The sequence below is a fragment of the Panulirus ornatus genome, chromosome 68 (genome assembly GCF_036320965.1).
Source record: "Panulirus ornatus isolate Po-2019 chromosome 68, ASM3632096v1, whole genome shotgun sequence".
Lineage (NCBI taxonomy): Eukaryota > Metazoa > Arthropoda > Malacostraca > Decapoda > Palinuridae > Panulirus > Panulirus ornatus.
The window spans coordinates 17,063,741-17,085,383 of record NC_092291.1 but is presented as its reverse complement, the minus strand read 5'-3'; the positions used below and the strand labels follow the sequence as shown (position 1 = coordinate 17,085,383).

Genomic DNA, 21,643 nt, shown 5'->3' with positions numbered 1-21,643 from the left:
CCACTCTATCATCAAACACATTCAACAAACCTTCAAAATACTCACTCCATCTCCTTCTCACATCACCACTACTTGTTATCACCTCCCCATTTGCGCCCTTCACTGAAGTTCCCATTTGCTCCCTTGTCTTATGCACTTTATTTACCTCCTTCCAGAACATCTTTTTATTCTCCCTAAAATTTAATGATACTCTCTCACCCCAACTCTCATTTGCCCTTTTTTTCACCTCTTGCACCTTTCTCTTGACCTCCTGTCTCTTTCTTTTATACATCTCCCACTCAATTTCATTTTTTTCCCTGCAAAAATCGTCCAAATGCCTCTCTCTTCTCTTTCACTAATACTCTTACTTCTTCATCCCACCACTCACTACCCTTTCTAATCAACCCACCTCCCACTCTTCTCATGCCACAAGCATCTTTTGCACAATCCATCACTGATTCCCTAAATACATCCCATTCCTCCCCCACTCCCCTTACTTCCATTGTTCTCACCTTTTTCCATTCTGTACTCAGTCTCTCCTGGTACTTCCTCACACAAGTCTCCTTCCCAAGCTCACTTACTCTCACCACCCTCTTCACCCCAACATTCACTCTTCTTTTCTGAAAACCCATACAAATCTTCACCTTAGCCTCCACAAGATAATGATCAGACATCCCTCCAGTTGCACCTCTCAGCACATTAACATCCAAAAGTCTCTCTTTCGCGCGCCTGTCAATTAACACGTAATCCAATAACGCTCTCTGGCCATCTCTCCTACTTACATAAGTATACTTATGTATATCTCACTTTTTAAACCAGGTATTCCCAATCATCAGTCCTTTTTCAGCACATAAATCTACAAGCTCTTCACCATTTCCATTTACAACACTGAACACCCCATGTATACCAATTATTCCCTCAACTGCCACATTACTCACCTTTGCATTCAAATCACCCATCACTATAACCCGGTCTCGTGCATAAAAACCACTAACACACTCATTCAGCTGCATATAAATATTTATAAGAAATTCTCAACTTTTCTGTGATCCTATAATTTCATCAAAATACAATGTTTGTGCAAGAATAGTAAATATATTATTCATACAAATTACCTGCAAAAGTATTATGAAGGGAGTCACACGGGATTATCCTTATCTTTACTGACATTATCTTCTCTGGCTCATTTCCCTCTATATCACTATTTTTTTTTTTTTTTTTTTTTTTTTTGCTTTGTCGCTGTCTCCCGCGTTTGCGAGGTAGCGCAAGGAAACAGATGAAAGAAATGGCTCAACCCACCCCCATACGCATGTATATACATACACGTCCACACATGCAAATATACATACCTACACAGCTTTCCATGGTTTACCCCAGACACTTCACATGCCCTGATTGAATCCACTGACAGCATGTCAACCCCGGTATACCACATCGATCCAATTCACTCTATTCCTTGCCCTCCTTTCACCCTCCTGCATGTTCAGGCCCCGATCACACAAAATCTTTTTCACTCCATCTTTCCACCTCCAATTTGGTCTCCCACTTCTCCTCATTCCCTCCACCTCCGACACATATATCCTCTTGGTCAATCTTTCCTCACTCATTCTCTTCATGTGCCCAAACCATTTCAAAACACCCTCTTCTGCTCTCTCAACCACGCTCTTTTTATTTCCACACATCTCTCTTACCCTTATGTTACTTACTCAATCAAACCACCTCACACCACACATTATCCTCAAACATCTCATTTCCAGCACATCCATCCTCCTGCGCACAACTCTATCCATAGCCCATGCCTCGCAACCATACAACATTGTTGGAGCCACTATTCCTTCAAACATACCCATTTTTGCTTTCTGAGATAATGTTCTCGACTTCCACACATTTTTCAAGGCTCCCAGGATTTTCACCCCCTCCCCCACCCTATGATCCACCTCCGCTTCCATGGTTCCATCCGCTGCCAGATCCACTCCCAGATATCTAAAACACTTTACTTCCTCCAGTTTTTCTCCATTCAAACTTACCTCCCAATTGCCTTGACCCTCAACCCTACTGTACCTAATAACCTTGCTCTCATTCACATTTACTCTTAACTTTCTTCTTTCACACACTTTACCAAACTCAGTCACCAGCTTCTGCAGTTTCTCACATGAATCAGCCACCAGCGCTGTATCATCAGCGAAAAACAACTGACTCACTTCTCAAGCTCTCTCATCCACAACAGACTTCATACTTGCCCCTCTTTCCAAAACTCTTGCATTCACCTCCCTAACAACCCCATCCATAAACAAATTAAACAACCATGGAGACATCACACACCCCTGCCGCAAACCTACATTCACTGAGAACCAATCACTTTCCTCTCTTCCTACACGTACACATGCCTTACATCCTCGATAAAAACTTTTCACTGCTTCTAACAACTTGCCTCCCACACCATATATTCTTAATACCTTCCACAGAGCATCTCTATCAACTCTATCATATGCCTTCTCCAGATCCATAAATGCTACATACAAATCCATTTGCTTTTCTAAGTATTTCTCACATACATTCTTCAAAGCAAACACCTGATCCACACATCCTGTACCACTTCTGAAACACACTACTCTTCCCCAATCTGATGCTCTGTACATGCCTTCACCCTCTCAATCAATACCCTCCCATATAATTTACCAGGAATACTCAACAAACTTATACCTCTGTAATTTGAGCACTCACTCTTATCCCCTATGCACGCATTCTGCCAATCCTCAGGCACCTCACCATGAGTGATACATACATTAAATAACCTTACCAACCAGTCAACAATACAGTCACCCCCTTTTTTAATAAATTCCACTGCAATACCATCCAAACCTGCTGCCTTGCCAGCTTTCATCTTGCGCAAAGCTTTTACTACCTCTTCTCTGTTTACCAAATCATTTTCCCTAACCCTCTCACTTTGCACACCACCTCGACCAAAACACCCTATATCTGCCACTCTATCATCAATCTATATGCTACAATATTCTTAAATCTTTTTTTTTTTTTCAATACTGATTCTCCATTCTACTTCTCTAAAATACTGTTTCCCAATTTCCACTTTCCTCAATCACTTAATGGCACATATATTCAATGACACGATATCAATTTTCTTTTACATATTTGCATTTCTTGTTGATAGCAAGCAGTACCTATTACTGTTACATAATACTTGAATTCAAAAGGTACAAGTCATTTGAGAGTACTCTTGGCAAGATGAGGCTCCTGCACTTAATGTGGAGCTAATACCAGCAACCTAAAATCTTCAGAAGTTTCTGCACATGCTATCCATATGTAAAATCTGTCTCATAATAAAGACATGGCATGAACACCCTGACAAAAATTGAAGTCTTTTAAAAATGAATAGCTTAGAAAAAGATAAAAATCTGAATTGCACAATAAGAAGCCGACCAAGAGTAAATTTCACAAATGTCACCCAAAAAAATTTACACTCCACAGAATTTATTATCAATTATAGCTACAATGTACTGAATAGGAAAAATATACTGTTTGGATAAAAATAACTAACACCTTTCCAACAATGAAACTCAAGAAAGTCCTACCATGTAGTTCCTCTGGGCTCGGAGACAGGTGACATGGCCATATATATCCACTGTTCGTTCATGTTTAATTCTCTCCAGCATTGCGTCAATCACGATAAAGGCTCCTGTTCGCCCCACACCAGCACTGAAAGGGGAAATTTTCTTTCTGGTGATTAGGGGATTAACATGCATTGTCACATCCCAATATCAAATCTGCAATTTTCCATATTTCTTATTTTTTACTGCCTATACTTTCTTTTACCTCTCAATGTCTATTCATGACCCAGAGTACCTTTCTCCCTTTGCAAAACTTGCAGAGGTAGCCCTCATTGTTTTCATAAGCTGATACACTTATTTCTTTGTGCATGCAAATAGCAAATTCTTCTTTCACTCACCCAAATCAACTTATAACATTCTCCATGAAGCACTATTATCATGCCCTTAAATGGTCTAAGACAGATGTAGTTGAGAGATTTAATATGGATTAGGGGTTTTCATAAGAACTAAATGTTAGGTATTACCCCTTAACTATGCAATCCCCACTTAATGGTCATGCTGGCAAAGCATTACAAACTTCTGTGACAGTAAATACTTGTTTATACTCAATATGGTACACTTTCTCATAGACTCTTTTTAAACAGTGAATCTAGAGACATACCTGCAGTGGACGGTAATTGGCCCAGAATCTGGTGGGTTGACTTGTCGGACACGCCGAAGGAACATGAGGAATGGAGCAGGATGGTCAGGAACACCATGGTCAGGCCAGGCAGTAAATTGGAATTGTCTAATCTCACGTCGATCCAGGCTACCAGACTGTAAAAGATATTTTATTTTTTTCATTATTTTTTTTGTATATCAAATTGAATACTATGATGATACAAATTTGCTTGGGATGTGATTTAATATTCAATAAAAAATACTGTTCACATCCTCTCATGTACAATCAATATGAAAATTCAATCTAAGAACTGCCTTAACATAATGTTTCATCACTATACTCGTCCAAAAAACTTTCTTAACTAGGACAATAAAAGAGATATCCCACACTGACTGACCTGAACAGAGAATGTGTTTGAGACCAACAAGACAACTGTAAATACAGTGCCCCAACGAATGGCTCACCTCAGCTACCATGATTCCATCTGCTGCTTATGTCCATTCCAAGATATCAATTACCCCACTTCCTCCATGTTCTCTCTGCTCAACTAACACTCCAACTAACCTGTCTCTCTCTACTTCTAAACCTGATAAACTTGCTTTTATGGACATTTACTCTCTAATGTCTCTTTTCACATGCTCTCACAAACTTAAAAACCAGTTTCTAAATTTTCTCACTCTAATAAGCCAACAGCTCTAAGTCATCAGTAATCAGTAACTGACTCACCTCCCAGCCACCCCAAACCCCAACAGATTGTAAGAACTGCTTCTCTCTCCAAGCCCCTCATATTCACCATACCTGCATTGCTCCTAGACCTCACCTGGAAAAAGTATCACTACAAGGAAAGTCACCTTTGATGTGAAATGAGCACAGTATTGTCAAGAACCTATACACCCCAAAAGGAACCCACCTTACTATGCTCCCTTGTGGAATGTTGCCTCAGAGCAGTAGGACTCCTATAAAAGGAGTCCTAAGATTGCATTTGAAGAAAATGCTATATATAAAACCTTGTCCTAAGTTTGCATTTGAGGAAAATACGAGTTATACAACCTTCTCTTTCCACAAAAGGGAAAGCTTCCAGCAAGTTGCATTAGCTAGCCCATGGACTGCAATGACACACTGATTGTTCATGTGCTTATCATCCCTGCCACATCTCACAACTTCTGACCACAAAGCATTAATATAGTAAGTGATGTCTTAATTTCTTTGAGGGTATGGAAAGGAATTTTGGACTTCTGATACATATTAATATCTAGGAAGGTAAAACTTGTGCTGATAGGATTAAATGACTTTGTAGTTCTTAAGGACTACACACAATCAATATTTTTTTTTTCTTTTTTGCCGGTCTCCCGCGTTTGTGAGGTAGCGCAAGAAAACAGACGAAAGAAATGGCCCAACCCACCCCCATACACATGTATATACATACCTACACAGCTTTCCATGGTTTACCCCAGACGCTTCATATGCCCTGATTCAATCCACTGACAGCACGTCAACCCCGGTATACCACATCGATCCAATTCACTCTATTCCTTGCCCTCCTTTCACCCTCCTGCATGTTCAGGCCCCGATCACACAAAATCTTTTTCACTCCATCTTTCCACCTCCAATTTGGTCTCCCACGTCTCCTCGTTCCCTCCACCTCCAACACATATATCCTCTTGGTCAATCTTTCCTCACTCATTCTCTTCATGTGCCCAAACCATTTCAAAACACCCTCTTCTGCTCTCTCAACCACGCTCTTTTTATTTCCACACATCTCTCTTACCCTTATGTTACTTACTCAATCAAACCACCTCACACCACACATTGTCCTCAAACATCTCATTTCCAGCACATCCATCCTCCTGCGCACAACTCTATCCATAGCCCACGCCTCGCAACCATACAACATTGTTGGAACCACTATTCCTTCAAACATACCCATTTTTGCTTTCCGAGATAATGTTCTCGACTTCCACACATTCTTCAAGGCTCCCAGGATTTTTGCCCCCTCCCCCACCCTATGATCCACTTCCGCTTCCATGGTTCCATCCGCTGCCAGATCCACTCCCAGATATCTAAAACACTTTACTTCCTCCAGTTTTTCTCCATTCAAACTTACCTCCCAATTGACGTATATAATTCTTCCATAAATACCATTTCAATAGGAATGGTATCACTGAAACTTATACAAATGATGATATCCATGATGGGAAAAGCCCTCTTTACAAATAAATAAACATACAATATTTATATATATTATATTACACTTTGTCGCTGTCTCCCGCGTTTGCGAGGTAGCGCAAGGAAACAGACGAAAGAAATGGCCCAACCCCCCCATACACATGTATATACATACATCCACACACGCAAATATACATACCTACACAGCTTTCCATGGTTTACCCCAGACTCTTCACATGCCTTGATTCAATCCACTGACAGCACATCAACCCCGGTATACCACATCGCTCCAATTCACTCTATTCCTTGCCCTCCTTTCACCCTCCTGCATGTTCAGGCCCCGATCACACAAAATCTTTTTCACTCCATCTTTCCACCTCCAATTTGGTCTCCCTCTTCTCCTCGTTCCCTCCACCTCCGACACATATATCCTCTTGGTCAATCTTTCCTCACTCATTCTCTCCATGTGCCCAAACCACTTCAAAACACCCTCTTCTGCTCTCTCAACCACGCTCTTTTTATTTCCACACATCTCTCTTACCCTTACGTTACTCACTCGATCAAACCACCTCACACCACACATTGTCCTCAAACATCTCATTTCCAGCACATCCATCCTCCTGCGCACAACTCTATCCATAGCCCACGCCTCGCAACCATACAACATTGTTGGAACCACTATTCCTTCAAACATACCCATTTTTGCTTTCCGAGATAATGTTCTCGACTTCCACACATTCTTCAAGGCCCCCAGAATTTTCACCCCCTCCCCCACCCTATGATCCACTTCCGCTTCCATGGTTCCATCCGCTGCCAGATCCACTCCCAGATATCTAAAACACTTTACTTCCTCCAGTTTTTCTCCATTCAAACTCACCTCCCAATTGACTTGACCCTCAACCCTACTGTACCTAATAACCTTGCTCTTATTCACATTTACTCTTAACTTTCTTCTTCCACACACTTTACCAAACGCAGTCACCAGCTTCTGCAGTTTCTCACATGAATCAGCCACCAGCGCTGTATCATCAGCGAACAACAACTGACTCACTTCCCAAGCTCTCTCATCCCCAACAGACTTCATACTTGCCCCTCTTTCCAAAACTCTTGCATTAACCTCCCTAACAACCCCATCCATAAACAAATTAAACAACCATGGAGACATCACACACCCCTGCCGCAAACCTACATTCACTGAGAACCAATCACTTTCCTCTCTTCCTACACGTACACATGCCTTACATCCTCGATAAAAACTTTTCACTGCTTCTAACAACTTTCCTCCCACACCATATATTCTTAATACCTTCCACAGAGCATCTCTATCAGCTCTATCATATGCCTTCTCCAGATCCATAAATGCTACATACAAATCCATTTGCTTTTCTAAGTATTTCTCACATACATTCTTCAAAGCAAACACCTGATCCACACATCCTCTACCACTTCTGAAACCACACTGCTCTTCCCCAATCTGATGCTCTGTACATGCCTTCACCCTCTCAATCAATACCCTCCCATATAATTTACCATATAATTTGAACTATGGCAGATAGGAAGAGGAATAAAAGTCAAACTTCACCTACCCTCTGAAGTTGAAATGTTCTAACTGTATAAGTGGCAAGCTCCTGCACATCAGTAAGTGTAACATGCATGATGCCATATGTCTCTGTGGCAGAAACTCTTGAAGGCCAGTACTGATCACACTTTATTCTTGTGCGCTCCTCTAGCTTGGTCATCATCACAATTGTACAAGACCGCTGCTCCCAAAGCATACGCCACAAATCTCCAAATGTTTCGGGAAGAGGACCCTAGGTAAGAAGAGAGGTAAAACAATGAATGGAGACTATACAAAAATGTTCCCACAGAATCCTGAAGGAAAGAACTTTTTCATTCACAAAAATGATGATCAAATAACTCGGAACTTACCAGTAGAGCACAAAGCATAATCATATCAGGTCATGATGAATCAAAAACAGATTTCATATTTACCTGAGTAGCAATGTAGGCATTTTGCTTTCGGTAACCATCACAGAAGTTAGCATTGATGTAATCACTGCCAGGAACTCCCTCTAATGTCTGAAGGACCACTCTTGAATGGTCATAGGCAATAACATTAGCATACCGATTCTTGGGTTTATTTATTTCCAAATTACTGTTGTCCCATGTAAACTGCTGGCCTGGTTCAATTGACTGAAATGAAGTAAATCAACTATTAAATTGACTAATTATAAAGATCATTAAGATAGTAATATGGCACCTTCCTTAAATTGTGTGCTCTGAGAACCTTGATGTGATCAGTACTTCATATATTAGATTATTTCCTTAAAGTTCCAACAACATTTTCTAGTTGTAAGCATGAAACAAAGTCCTCCCTATACAAAGTCCCATCCTTTTAAATATAAAACCATCATTAAAAATTGACATAAACTTAGTAATATATATCATTAACTAAATTCCATTTCAACATGGGGAGGACTAATGCAGACAGGCATGTTCTTTCTTTGCAAGTTAAAGGCATAGGGTCAGGGATGTTTGATTCCCTGGGGTAAACTTACAACCTTCCTACCAAAAACTTATTACAAAATGTATAAAAACTTCATACTTCATATTCTTGGGAGAACTTCTGATTATCATTGGCTTTGAGTCTCTCTATTTGTTCTGCTAGTTGTGATATTGGTATTGGGGGGTGAGAGATCATGGCAGGAGTCTGGAAGTTAAGCCGTCGCATTTCTACAGGATCTGAAGGGGCGGCTGGAATGATCCCAACACCACCACCACCACCACCAACACCTCCGCCACCATGACTACCCCCAAGATCTGCCATCAATGGTTTTGTGACTTGGGCCTGATCTGGTGACTTTGGCTGCCGACGACGCCTGAGTATTTGAAAAATTATCAAAATATACTTCTTAGAATCTTTGTAAAAGACTTTTTAAAATGAGTGACATACAAGATCATCTGAACTATACTTTCAATGATAAATTTTGATTAAGCATAGGATATATATACAAATTACATTTAAAATTTCATCAATTACAAAATGTTTCACACTGTACAAATGAAAACTCACTTCCACACATACAGGAACAAGAGGAGGGAAATGACCACAAGAAGTACAGCTCCAATCACTGGACCGACGATCATCAGCATTTCTACATCATCCAAATTGTTTGGATGGGAAATATTTGGGTTGTTAGTTGGATCAATTATTGGTGGCCGGACCGGCAATTTTCCTGAGGGTGCTGGGCGCATGTCTAGTGAGATGTAGTCAGAAAAGGGCGATGATGTATACAGGTGCTGTAGACAAAACAGATAAAAAGTTTTATGTAGTATCAGAGAGGAAATAATGTTGGCTTTAAATCCATTCTATAGCAGTCAAGTATGCTGCACTGAAACAGAACCACCAATCGACAACTAAGCCCCACAGACATTTCTGTGGTTTCTCCAGCTGCTTCATATACCTTGGTTAAGCCTACTGATAGCACACACTTCCCTGTAAACAACACTGCTCTGCAATGCACTCTATCCCTTGCATGCTTTGCACCCTCCTGAATGTACAGGTCCGACCCTTCAAAGCATCATTCACTCGATCTTTCCCCTTCCTCTTTGGTTCCCCCCCCCCCCTTTTTTTTTGTTTCACTTCTGGCATGCATATCCTCTAAGTTATCCCTTCCTCACTTATCCTCTCCATAGGTTCAAACCATTTCACCACATCCCTTTAGCTCTATCAAACATACTCCTCTTACTACTATACCTCTCTTTTACCCTATCATCTCTTATCTGATGAACCCTCCTCATATAATTTAGCATAACATACTGTCCTCAAACTTCACTTTCAACACATTCACCCTATTCTTAACTTATTTGTCTAAGGCCTATATCTCACATGCATACAGCATCCACAAGACTACTATACCATCAAACACATTCATCATTGCCCTCAAAGACAGTGACAACTTTTCACACATTTATAAATGCACCTAGGACTTTTGCCTCCTTCATCCACCTTATGTCTCACTTCAGCTCCCATGGTTCCATTACTCAACATATCTACTCCCAGGTATCTAAAACACTCCACTTACTCCAAGTTCTCTCCATTTAAACTCATAATCCTAATAATTTGTCACATTTCACAGCTAAACCTAATACTCTTACTTTCATTCACATTTCCTGTCAACTTTCTCCTTTCAAACACTCTCCCATACTCAGACACCAGCTTCTGAAGTTTCTCACTAGAATCTGCCAACCGTGCCATCAGCTTTTATATAAAAAGCAAGTAGAATCACCTCCCAGCCCCTCCATCCCCTGTCTTCAAGATCAGTGCACATATCTCTCTTGCCACTCCATCTATTAGCAGATGAAACAGCCATGGTGACATCAAACACCCCTACTGAAGATCCACCCTTCCATGGAACCACATATCCTCATTTCTATCGACTAGCACACATGCTTTACTCTCGATAAAACTCCTCACTACTCCTAAATGCTTTCTTCCTACACCATATATCCATTACGCCTTCCACAAAGTATTTCTATCATATGCTCTCTCCAGATCCATAAATGCCACATACAAATCCTTCAAAGTATTTGTCACATACATTTTTAACAGCATGCAACTAATCCATGCATCCTCCACCACTCTTATACCACTGTGCAAGCCTCCATCATCACTCTCTCATAAAAATTACCATGAATAATTAACCAACTAATCCCTCTGTAGCTGAACACTCACCTTTGACCCCCCCCATCCCGCCTTTATAACAATATCACTGCAGGCATTCTGCCAACTTTCAGGTTCCTTCCCATGGTCCATACATACAATGAAAATCCCAACTGACCAATCAATAACACTACTTACTTGGCCAGGTGTGTCCACCACAGCTCTTACAAATATCTTGTATCTGAAAAAAAATAAGATTTCATATCTTCAAACAAGAAAATACAGTCTGACCTCTAACCTATTTTATATTCTAAAAAGGAAAATTTTTGGTATACAATCTTCAACTATATATATCTCAATCAAGCAATGAATTTCACTGATTTTCAAACACATTCACTTTCACATATAGCAACATATAATCACTAGTGCCTCCTTATGTTTCAGGATTTCTGAGTGGATGTGCAGAGAGAATTGACTTGTGCAGGCAGGAAGTCTAAGAGTTCAGCATAAGTTTCCAACTATCCTCTTACTGAGCGATCAGTTACTTCTCCAAGTGGTCTTACAATCATTTTATTGGCCAACCAACAATAACCCTTTAACATCTAACATTCATGCATCTGATAATTTTTTTTTTAGCTTACCTCATCATAAAAAACAAATTCCCTTAGCATTTTCCCATCATCTAAATACTCTTGGTCTACCCGAATCCACCATACTGTGGTATCACTATACAGAAATTAGAAATGGTACTTTTGCAGACATTTACTTTCTGTACCTTCAGTACTGCTGTTAGTCATATGAGGGGCCATGCCAAAGAGGCACAGTGTATAAGCTTTACTGAAATGGAACGTAATGAAAAAATCTTTCAAGGAAGATAAAGCTGAGGAGTTTCACAAGGTAATAGATACCTGTTTCATCTGACAAATCAACTTAGTGTAGAAAGAGTGAAAGTAATCACGTTGCACTTTAATAAATGGGACAAACTGAAATGAGGGACTGTATAGACCATATCCACCACACAGAATTGCAAACTAGTTTAATGATAATTGATAGAACAGAAAAGAAACGAAAATGTCTGGAAAGCATTCTACGAACAAAAAAGTGCAAATAACATGAACATATAGAGAATGATAATCACAAGAATAATACTTGAACAGTGTTTATAAAACCTTCAACTGATTAATGTAGTAGAAATGCTTTATCAGAGATTTTGCTTGGAAGCAGGTAAAACTGGGTAGAAACTAGACATATGTTAACTCAAAATTCTAAGATAGTGACTGAAAGACTTTAAGCATTCAAGAATGGCTACAATACAGACAACACATTAGTGAATTTAGTTACACCAATGGTATTGTTTGTGTTGTATTTGGTCATATAAATGGAGACAGTCATTCGTGTCATGATTTACACAACAGCAGAGTTCAATACTTTCTTTGAAAATTTATGAAAGAGGACTGATTTTGATCAAAATACTAATAATGAAAAAGAATATAAAGCCATAAAGCCTAAAAAGGAAAAAGGACAAGCCAAGCAGCTTGGTCTGGCTGCAAAACCAATGTGAAACAAAGCTGATATAGGCCAGGGTCTTGCTTTGAATGACTAAACCTTAAGAATATGTAGGACGTACAGGATACTTTGAAGAAGCTCTTAAGTATGCAAAGAACTATTGTCCAATGAAGACTGCCTGCATGACAAGGCATGTAGTTTCCTTCCTTCATTCAGCGTAGATGAACTTATGTATAAAATGCGATATAAACTAAGAATTCAAAATCTATGAAAATTCAAAGACATGCAAATTTCATACCTCTTCTTTTTCTGTAGAGGTCTGTTCTTGAATCCCTCATATATCTGGCCATTTCCAAGGGAGAAAGAATATGGGATATTACGGTGTAGGAACTTGGCAGCAATGTATGGACCTTCTGCTAAAGCCTCCTTGCTCCCTGCTTTGTTTGCTATAAGCTGTGAAAAGAATTGGTAGTTTAAATAGTGAGCAATCACGATGACAAAGTAGGATTTGAATAGTAAATGATGAACCTCAAATTCTTTCAACCATTTGCATGTTTTATTCAAATTTTTACAATCAGTAACTGATTGCACTAGTCAGATTCCCATATGAAGAAACAATTTACTTCCTACAGCACATCAATACTTAACTAAATATGAAACAAACATCCATGGGAAATTGTACATCATGAGTTGAAAAAAAAATTTACATGACGTATTTCATTCACATGATGATTGGTGTCATCCTTGGACAGATAAATGGCAACAAGTGATTGTAATATATTCAGTACTACTACTCTTGCTGAAACAATTTATATATATCCTATTCCCTCTCATCTTGTATTCCTCACATGTCATGTTTGTGAAGCTTACTTCCTGTAAATGCTTTATCATCTGTATATTTTTCAATTCATCACATTCTTAAAATAGTGCATGAGATTAAAAACTACAGTATTACAACAGTATAGTAACACCAATACTATATACATAAGAAATGATAAAATGCCTTCTTTGTTAAACGGTATCAGTGAATGATTATCAACATTTGTCATGTGCATTCTAAAACAGTAATAGCTGTCTGACACTATCTAATATCCCATCAGCAACATCAGGTATATAATGTTTTAAGTGTTGTTTCCTCCTAACAACTTCTTTTAAACCCTACTCCATGTGTTTCTCAAATCCTAAATTCTACATTTGAATCTTGAATAAATTGACCTCAACAATTTCCATTTTCCTCTTCTCCTTAAGCCCCTTCAAACTTTGACCCTCGCCTCCACAGAGAAGTGATCAGCCATCACATCAGCTGTCCCTTTCAGCAAATTTTTATGTAACAGACTCAATTTAGCATGCCTATCAACTAGACTATTATCCAATAATGTCCACTGACCCTAAATCCTATCGCCCATGCATGTGTATATGTGTCCCTCTTCTAAACTTAGTATTCCCTAATGCTATTCCTTGTTCAGCACAAGGTACCACAAGTTGTTCACCATATTTACTTGCAATGCGCACCTCATGCCCCCCATAATCAAACTTCCAACTATCATATTATCTTTATCATTCAAAGCACTCATAACTATTACTCCATCCCTAACATTAAAATTCTTGACACACTCACTCAGCTCCTCCCAAAATGCTTACCTCTCTTCCTTACTCCTCTTGCTATCAGGTGCATAAGTACTAACAATCACTCTAGTCTCATAAGCCACTTCAGATTCACCCACATCAGTTTGGGAGTCACTTCCTTCAACTCTATCAGACACAGGGACCAATCCTATCTTAGTAGAAAAGCCACCTCTTTCATTGCTGTTGTCCTCAAACTAACCCTTGATTTACTTTACCCCTAGTACATTCCCAAACCATTCTTCCGATTTCCCCTTGAGCTTTGTTTCACCCACAGCCAGAGTATCAAACTACCTAACTCTTCCTTCTGCTTATCCTGGTTATATCTATGCATATTCAGACACCCCCAACCTGAGCCTTTGCTGAACTTCGACCAAAAAAAAAAGGTCTCCCTAGGTGAAAACACACTGGAGGACAATTCACAGTAATAAAATGAGCTAAGCTGCAAAAATGGGAGGAAAAAAAGCAGGGCCCTGGACCTGGAAATAAACCAGGTTTATGAGGGTCCTTGGTATTGTAAAAAAAAAAAAAAAAATCATAGAGGGAAAAGGGGAGTGCAATTACACGCAAACCAAAGGTTGTTGCTGTAATGTTTGTATAATGGGTAATAAATGTTCTGGCTGTATTTTATAAAGCCAGATAAGAGATAACAGGAGCAGATGTTGGTTTGTGCTCAAACATTATCACAGGGATTTACCAATTATTCAAAAAAAAGAATGGGACTTTCATTGCCCTTGTTCACTGGCTGACACCTACCAGGAATAAAAAGGGACAGTAAAATGTAAAGTGTTTGAAAATTTATCATTAATAAAATCTATAATGAAGCATTATAAAACAGAAGGCTCATATCCTTTGCACAACCTCATGTTTCTGTTAGAAGTGAAGAGGTAATCTCCACAGCAAGAAAGGTTAGTGAATCCTGGGATTAGGCTTACTAGACAAACACTGCCAATCTGGCTTTAGTAATAAGCAAAAAAAGCACATATTATGGACCAAGAGTATAGTATTCAATGTACTGTGGTGCCTAAAAAGCTTTAGTTTGTGTGCTTCTCTAGGAGCATATATTGGAAGATAATATAGACTTATCATACAAATAGCTCTGAGAGAACTGTGAACCATCATTTTGTTATGGCAGTCAACAAATGGTGGTTCAAAGAACTGAGAGAACTACCTGGAAAATGTACAAGTCAATTTTTGTAATCTTCACATCACCTAAAACTTACATCATCAGTAAGATATTGGTCAGGGTTCTTGAAGGGGTGCTTTTTGTCCTCTGGTACAACAATGAGGTAGTAAAAAGCAATGGGCCCATATTCTTCCGAGGCTTGGGGCAGGATCATGGCAATCTCATGATCACCTTTCACACCATAAAAGTCTGGCTTAACCATAGGCTGAGGAGCTGTTGAAAAAATTTAAGTTTTTATAATGCAACTGAAAGTTTGATTAACCATAAAAGTAAAGACTGTAAATATAAATCTATGCAAAGCATATACACTAATGCAAACTAACTAATAATATAGTTATACTTATTTCATGAAACTCCTTGTACTGGTACAAGATCATTAGTGTAAAATCCTAAAATCTGCAGTATTCAAATTACTTTTGGATTATAAACACCAACCTCTCCATTTCTTTAAATAATATTCTACTAACATCCTGCTTCACATCTGTACCTAAGAGCCTGTTGTGTGGTACTCCAGTAGCACTCAGGAAGCTGGCCACATCCCCTGGGCAGGAGTACAGGTCATAAAGTGTGGTAATATGTGTGCGTTTGTGTGGAGAGGGTGCAGGCCAACTGAGCAGTAAATATCTAATATGTTACTTGTGGTAATTGCATCATGGGCATAAGGAGTCTTGTGATATACTGAAATAGTGTTTGTAATAATAGAACCATGGGAGGCGTCTAGAACACATATGAAAAGTTATTCATATATGTCTGGGGTTTACCAATGGATTGGGAAGGAGGTTGATTAGTGCTTTTCAGGTCATTTAAGAAAGTATAAGTTTTGTAATTTTTGTGTTTGTTGTGGTTGGGTGGATCTGAAGAGTGAGGCACAGGTCAGATTTATTATCTACTTGGTATTGTTAGTTGGATGAGAAGGGTGTGGTACTGTTGCAAAAGACTGAGTGCTGAGCACAATGAGGTGGGATTGTGTTGGCAGAATCTTTGTTTTATTTTGTATGTGCTGAAGTATTATGGTTGCTAGATAGCAGGATATTGTTCTCAGTGCTCTGTTGCTAGATAGCAGGATATTGTTCTCAGTGCTCTGTTGCTAGATTGCAAGATATTGTTCTCAGTGCTGTTTTGTGCAGCTTTCAGCTTTGTTGTATTTACTTTTGACATGGTGGATGACCAGGCAGGTGAGGTGTAGTTTAGGGAGGAATAAATTTTTTCTTTTATAGAGTATACTTAAGACTTAGTGTCCAAATCAGTCACTTGACTGAATAAGAGGATCTGATGATACTACGCTACTGGTTCACCAACTCTCTAAAATATTACAACTCAAAAAGAACAGCTGTCCAGGTTTTTGGTGAACATGAATCAATGAATCGGAAAAAGCTGTTTGCCCTAGCCAAACCTAAGTTGGAGTAGATGTGCACCATATAATATGAAAGGTTCAAAATGAAACAACCTGAAAGTCAGCAGTTTCAGGTCCAAAATTAATTGATTTACGTAGTTTCTTTTTCCACCATCAATGTTATCTAAAACTGTTACTACAGTAGAAGATGAATCTATGGTAATTTAGAACATGAGTGCAGTGATTTTTTCAATAAAATATTTAGAGACTACTTCCGTAACTGGCATAGTCATGTCTAACACTGCATAGTCCAGCAGATGAAAGATAACATAGCTCTCCCTTTCTCTTTCATCACTATTTATCTGTTAACTACTCAAGATGTACAAGAAGAAGAAAGTTTCATGTACCTTGCTTTTCAAATAACAAAACAAACTTGCTCTACCTACCTGCCATCTGAGTAGTAACAGTAATTTTTGCTGGTGGACGGTACTCATCTGTCTGTGGAACAGCAGTAACATTCACAGTATAGGTAGTGAAAGGTCGTAATTCTTCTATAATATAACTATATTTTCGATTGTTGATAACATCGGTAACAGCTGGAATTTTTTGGACTTGTGTGACCCCCTGGGCATCAACAAATTCTTTAATCGCACTATAAGTTATCTGCAATTACACAATGAAATCAATTAAAAATCATAAAAATAATACTATACATTATACTTACAAAAGAACAGACCACTTACATACTCACACTGCTTCAGAGACAAAATCCATGCACAAGTCTTAGAAAAAATTTGGTAAAATATCTAGCAAACCTCTTCATATAAAATATTCAGCTTTCCTGTATCATCTTTAATTCCATTCTCATTTACAAGGGGTGGATTCAATGCATCCTAGCTCACTCCCATCTATCCTTAACTTACTTCCTGGAGGTTCAAGTGCAAAAAATGCTTCTACAGCCCAACAGCAATTCTTTATTCCCTTTGAAAACAAAGTGATTCACCAAATGAAACACTTCTCCATTCATACTTCCATCCCTAACAGTCAAAACCCCTGCACTTCACATGACCACTACATCACTCCCCTAGCATCATCTGAAATACTTCTGGCCTTAAACAATACACATGCTGCAGTTGTCTGTCTCTTTTGCATCTCTCTTCATGACTCGTAACGAAAGTTTCATAGATTCACCTCACTAACTTATCACCTTCATAAAGTATGCATACATCATTTTATGATTATAGACAAAGTGCTAAGTTTCAGTTCAGTGAGCTTGCTTAAGATCAGCATTCAGCATTAATATGAACACATATCTATATTAAGACAAAATTCATTTCCATATCTTACCTGAAAATGCATAGGATTAAGCTGGATAGGTGTACCCCATGTAAGATTGGCTGAGTGTGTGGTCACATGATGAGCACGAAGGTGCATAGGTACATCAACTGGCTTCACACGAACTTGCAACAATGTTGAGAGACGACCCAAACCCTGAGTCAAGAAATAAAGAGATATCCTTGAATAGACCTTCACCTTAAAGAAAAAAAGGAATCCAATCTAACGAATATGACGTTATCTTCATATTCATTAATCACTTTTAACCTTTTCTAACTCCAACAATAACTTGTCCAACAAAAGCCAAAATATGGGTGTTGAAAATTTCTCAAATTAGAGTAGTATAGCAGTAAATTTCACTTGCAATAAAGTAAAACTATATCATTATCATCCAGTGTTACTGGACTCTGCCTCCATTACATGTCACTTTTAGTGTGGGTGCATTATCATTAACTGATGAAAAAGAGATGACAGTCTTGTCGAGGAAAGGGGGTTCTAGGGTTATATAAAGGGAGTTCTGGGGTTATATGATTGGGCTACAGATAGGGTCATGCGGGGGAGAGTGGATGTGTTGGAAGTGAGATGTTTGAGGACAATATGTGGTGTGAGGTGGTTTGATTGAGTAAGTAATGAAAGGGTAAGAGAGATGTGTAGTAATAGAGTGTGGCTGAGAGAGCAGAAGAGGGTGTATTGAAATGGTTGGGACACATGGAGAGAATGAGTGAGGAAAGATTGACAAAGAGGACATATGTGTCATAGGTGGGGGGAAAATGGATAAGCAGGAGACCAAATTGGAGGTGGAAGGATGGAGTGAAAAAGAATTTAAGCGATCGGGGCCTGAACATACAGGAGGGTGAAAGGTGTGCAAGGAACAGAGTGAATTGGAACAATGTGGTATACGGGGTCGACGTGCTGTCAATGGATGAACCAGGGCATATACAGTGACTGGGGTAAACCATGGAAAGGTCTGTGGGGCCTGGATGTGGAAAGGGAGCTGTGATTTCAGTGCATTATACATGACAACTAGAGACTAAGTGTGAATGAATGTGACCTTTTTTGTCTGTCCCTAGCACTGCTTCACTGGAAAAAAAAAGGAGGGGGGGGGTTGCTATTTTGTGTGTGGTGAGAATGGATGAAGGCAGCAAGTATGGATATGTACATGTTTATATATGTATATGTCTTTGTATGTACATGTGGGAATGGTCGAGGAATCTCTTGTGACTCCCAGATCACCACATGGCTTATCTAAGCATACAAATCATAAACACAACGAACATGCAGGTTCGTGATAATGAATGCACAGGTTCCTTACAATATGTGTGTGTGTGGGCATTTATGTACATACATGTGTATGTGGGTAGGATGGGCCATTCCTCATTTGTTTCTTTGCACTACCTTGCTAACGCAGGACACGGCGGTTAAGTATAATAATATCCTATTTATGTCTTATCACACGTAGTCGCTGTCTCCTGCGTTAGCAAGGTAGCGCAGGGAAACAGATGAAAGAATGTCCCAACCCACCCACATACACATGTATATACATACACGTCCACACACGCAAATATACATACCTATACATCTCAATGTACACACATATATATACACACACAGACATATACATATATACACATGTACATAATTCATACTGTTTGCCTTTATTTATTCCTATCGCCACCTCGCCACACATGGAATAACAACCCCCTCCCCCCCCTTATGTGTGCGAGGTAGTGCTAGGAAAAGACAACAAAGGCCCCATTTGTTCACACTCAGTCTCTAGCTGTCATATAATAATGCACTGAAACCACAGCTCCCTTTCCATATCCAGGCCCCACAGAACTTTCCATGGTTTACCCCAGACGCTTCACATGCCCTGGTTCAATCCATTGACTGCACATCGACCCCGGTATACCACATCGTTCCAATTCACTCTATTCCTTGCAAGCCTTTCACCCTCCTGCATGTTCAGGCCCCGATCACTCAAAATCTTTTTCACTCCATCTTTCCACCTCCAATTTGGTCTCCCACTTCTCCTCGTTCCCTCCACCTCTGACACACATATCCTCTTGGTCAATCTTTCCTCACTCATCCTCTCCATGTGACCAAACCATTTCAAAACACCCTCTTCTGCTCTCTCAACCACACTCTTTTTATTTCCACACATCTCTCTTACCCTTACATTACTTACTCGATCAAACCACCTCACACCACATATTGTCCTCAAACATCTCATTTCCAGCACATCCACCCTCCTGCGCACAACTCTATCCATAGCCCACGAGGTGGGTTGATTAGAAAGGGTAGTGAGTGGTGGGATGAAGAAGTAAGAGTATTAGTGAAAGAGAAGAGACAGGCATTTGGACGATTTTTGCAGGGAAAAAATGCAATTGAGTGGGAGATGTATAAAAGAAAGAGACAGGAGGTCAAGAGAAAGGTGCAAGAGGTGAAAAAAAGGGCAAATGAGAGTTGGGGTGAGAGAGTATCATTAAATTTTAGGGAGAATAAAAAGATGTTCTGGAAGGAGGTAAATAAAGTGCGTAAGACAAGGGAGCAAATGGGAACTTCAGTGAAGGGCGCAAATGGGGAGGTGATAACAAGTAGTGGTGATGTGAGAAGGAGATGGAGTGAGTATTTTGAAGGTTTGTTGAATGTGTTTGATGATAGAGTGGCAGATATAGGGTGTTTTGGTCGAGGTGGTGTGTAAAGTGAGAGGGTTAGGGAAAATGATTTGGTAAACAGAGAAGAGGTAGTGAAAGCTTTGCGGAAGATGAAAGCCGGCAAGGCCGCAGGTTTGGATGGTATTGCAGTGGAATTTATTAAAAAAGGGGGTGACTGTATTGTTGACTGGTTGGTAAGGTTATTTAATGTATGTATGACCCATGGTGAGGTGTCTGAGGATTGGCGGAATGCGTGCATAGTGCCATTGTACAAAGGCAAAGGGGATAAGAGTGAGTGCTCAAATTACAGATGTATAAGTTTGTTGAGTATTCTTGGTAAATTATATGGGAGGGTATTGATTGAGAGGGTGAAGGCATGTACAGAGCATCAGATTGGGGAAGAGCAGTGTGGTTTCAGAAGTGGTAGAGGATGTGTGGATCAGGTGTTTGCTTTGAAGAATGTATGTGAGAAATACTTAGAAAAGCAAATGGATTTGTATGTAGCATTTATGGATCTGGAGAAGGCAGCGCAAGGAAACAGACGAAAGAAATGGCCCAACCCCCCCCCATACACATGTATATACATACGTCCACACACGCAAATATACATACCTACACAGCTTTCCATGGTTTACCCCAGACGCTTCACATGCCTTGATTCAATCCACTGACAGCACGTCAACCCCGGTATACCACATCGCTCCAATTCACTCTATTCCTTGCCCTCCTTTCACCCTCCTGCATGTTCAGGCCCTGATCACACAAAATCTTTTTCACTCCATCTTTCCACCTCCAATTTGGTCTCCCTCTTCTCCTTGCTCCCTCCACCTCCGACACATATATCCTCTTGGTCAATCTTTCCTCACTCATCCTCTCCATGTGCCCAAACCACTTCAAAACACCCTCTTCTGCTCTCTCAACCACGCTCTTTTTATTTCCACACATCTCTCTTACCCTTACGTTACTCACTC

At 39.6% G+C, this 21,643-nt stretch overlaps 1 protein-coding gene across 1 annotated transcript in view; it reads right to left on the bottom strand.

Annotated features, from left to right (window-relative positions):
- The window catches only part of Lar (tyrosine-protein phosphatase Lar), a 704,213-nt gene that overhangs the window by 26,538 nt on the left and 656,032 nt on the right, over positions 1-21,643 (bottom strand). Inside the window, exons 21-31 of the mRNA XM_071659561.1 lie at positions 18,031-18,174; positions 17,130-17,346; positions 15,388-15,563; positions 12,840-12,994; positions 11,234-11,276; positions 9,446-9,672; positions 8,978-9,251; positions 8,365-8,565; positions 7,959-8,183; positions 4,207-4,361; positions 3,570-3,693 (exon numbers count right to left, since the gene is read on the bottom strand). Of these exons, the coding sequence (XP_071515662.1) occupies positions 3,570-3,693; positions 4,207-4,361; positions 7,959-8,183; positions 8,365-8,565; positions 8,978-9,251; positions 9,446-9,672; positions 11,234-11,276; positions 12,840-12,994; positions 15,388-15,563; positions 17,130-17,346; positions 18,031-18,174 (1,941 nt within the window). The remainder of the gene's footprint in view (positions 1-3,569; positions 3,694-4,206; positions 4,362-7,958; positions 8,184-8,364; positions 8,566-8,977; positions 9,252-9,445; positions 9,673-11,233; positions 11,277-12,839; positions 12,995-15,387; positions 15,564-17,129; positions 17,347-18,030; positions 18,175-21,643) is intronic.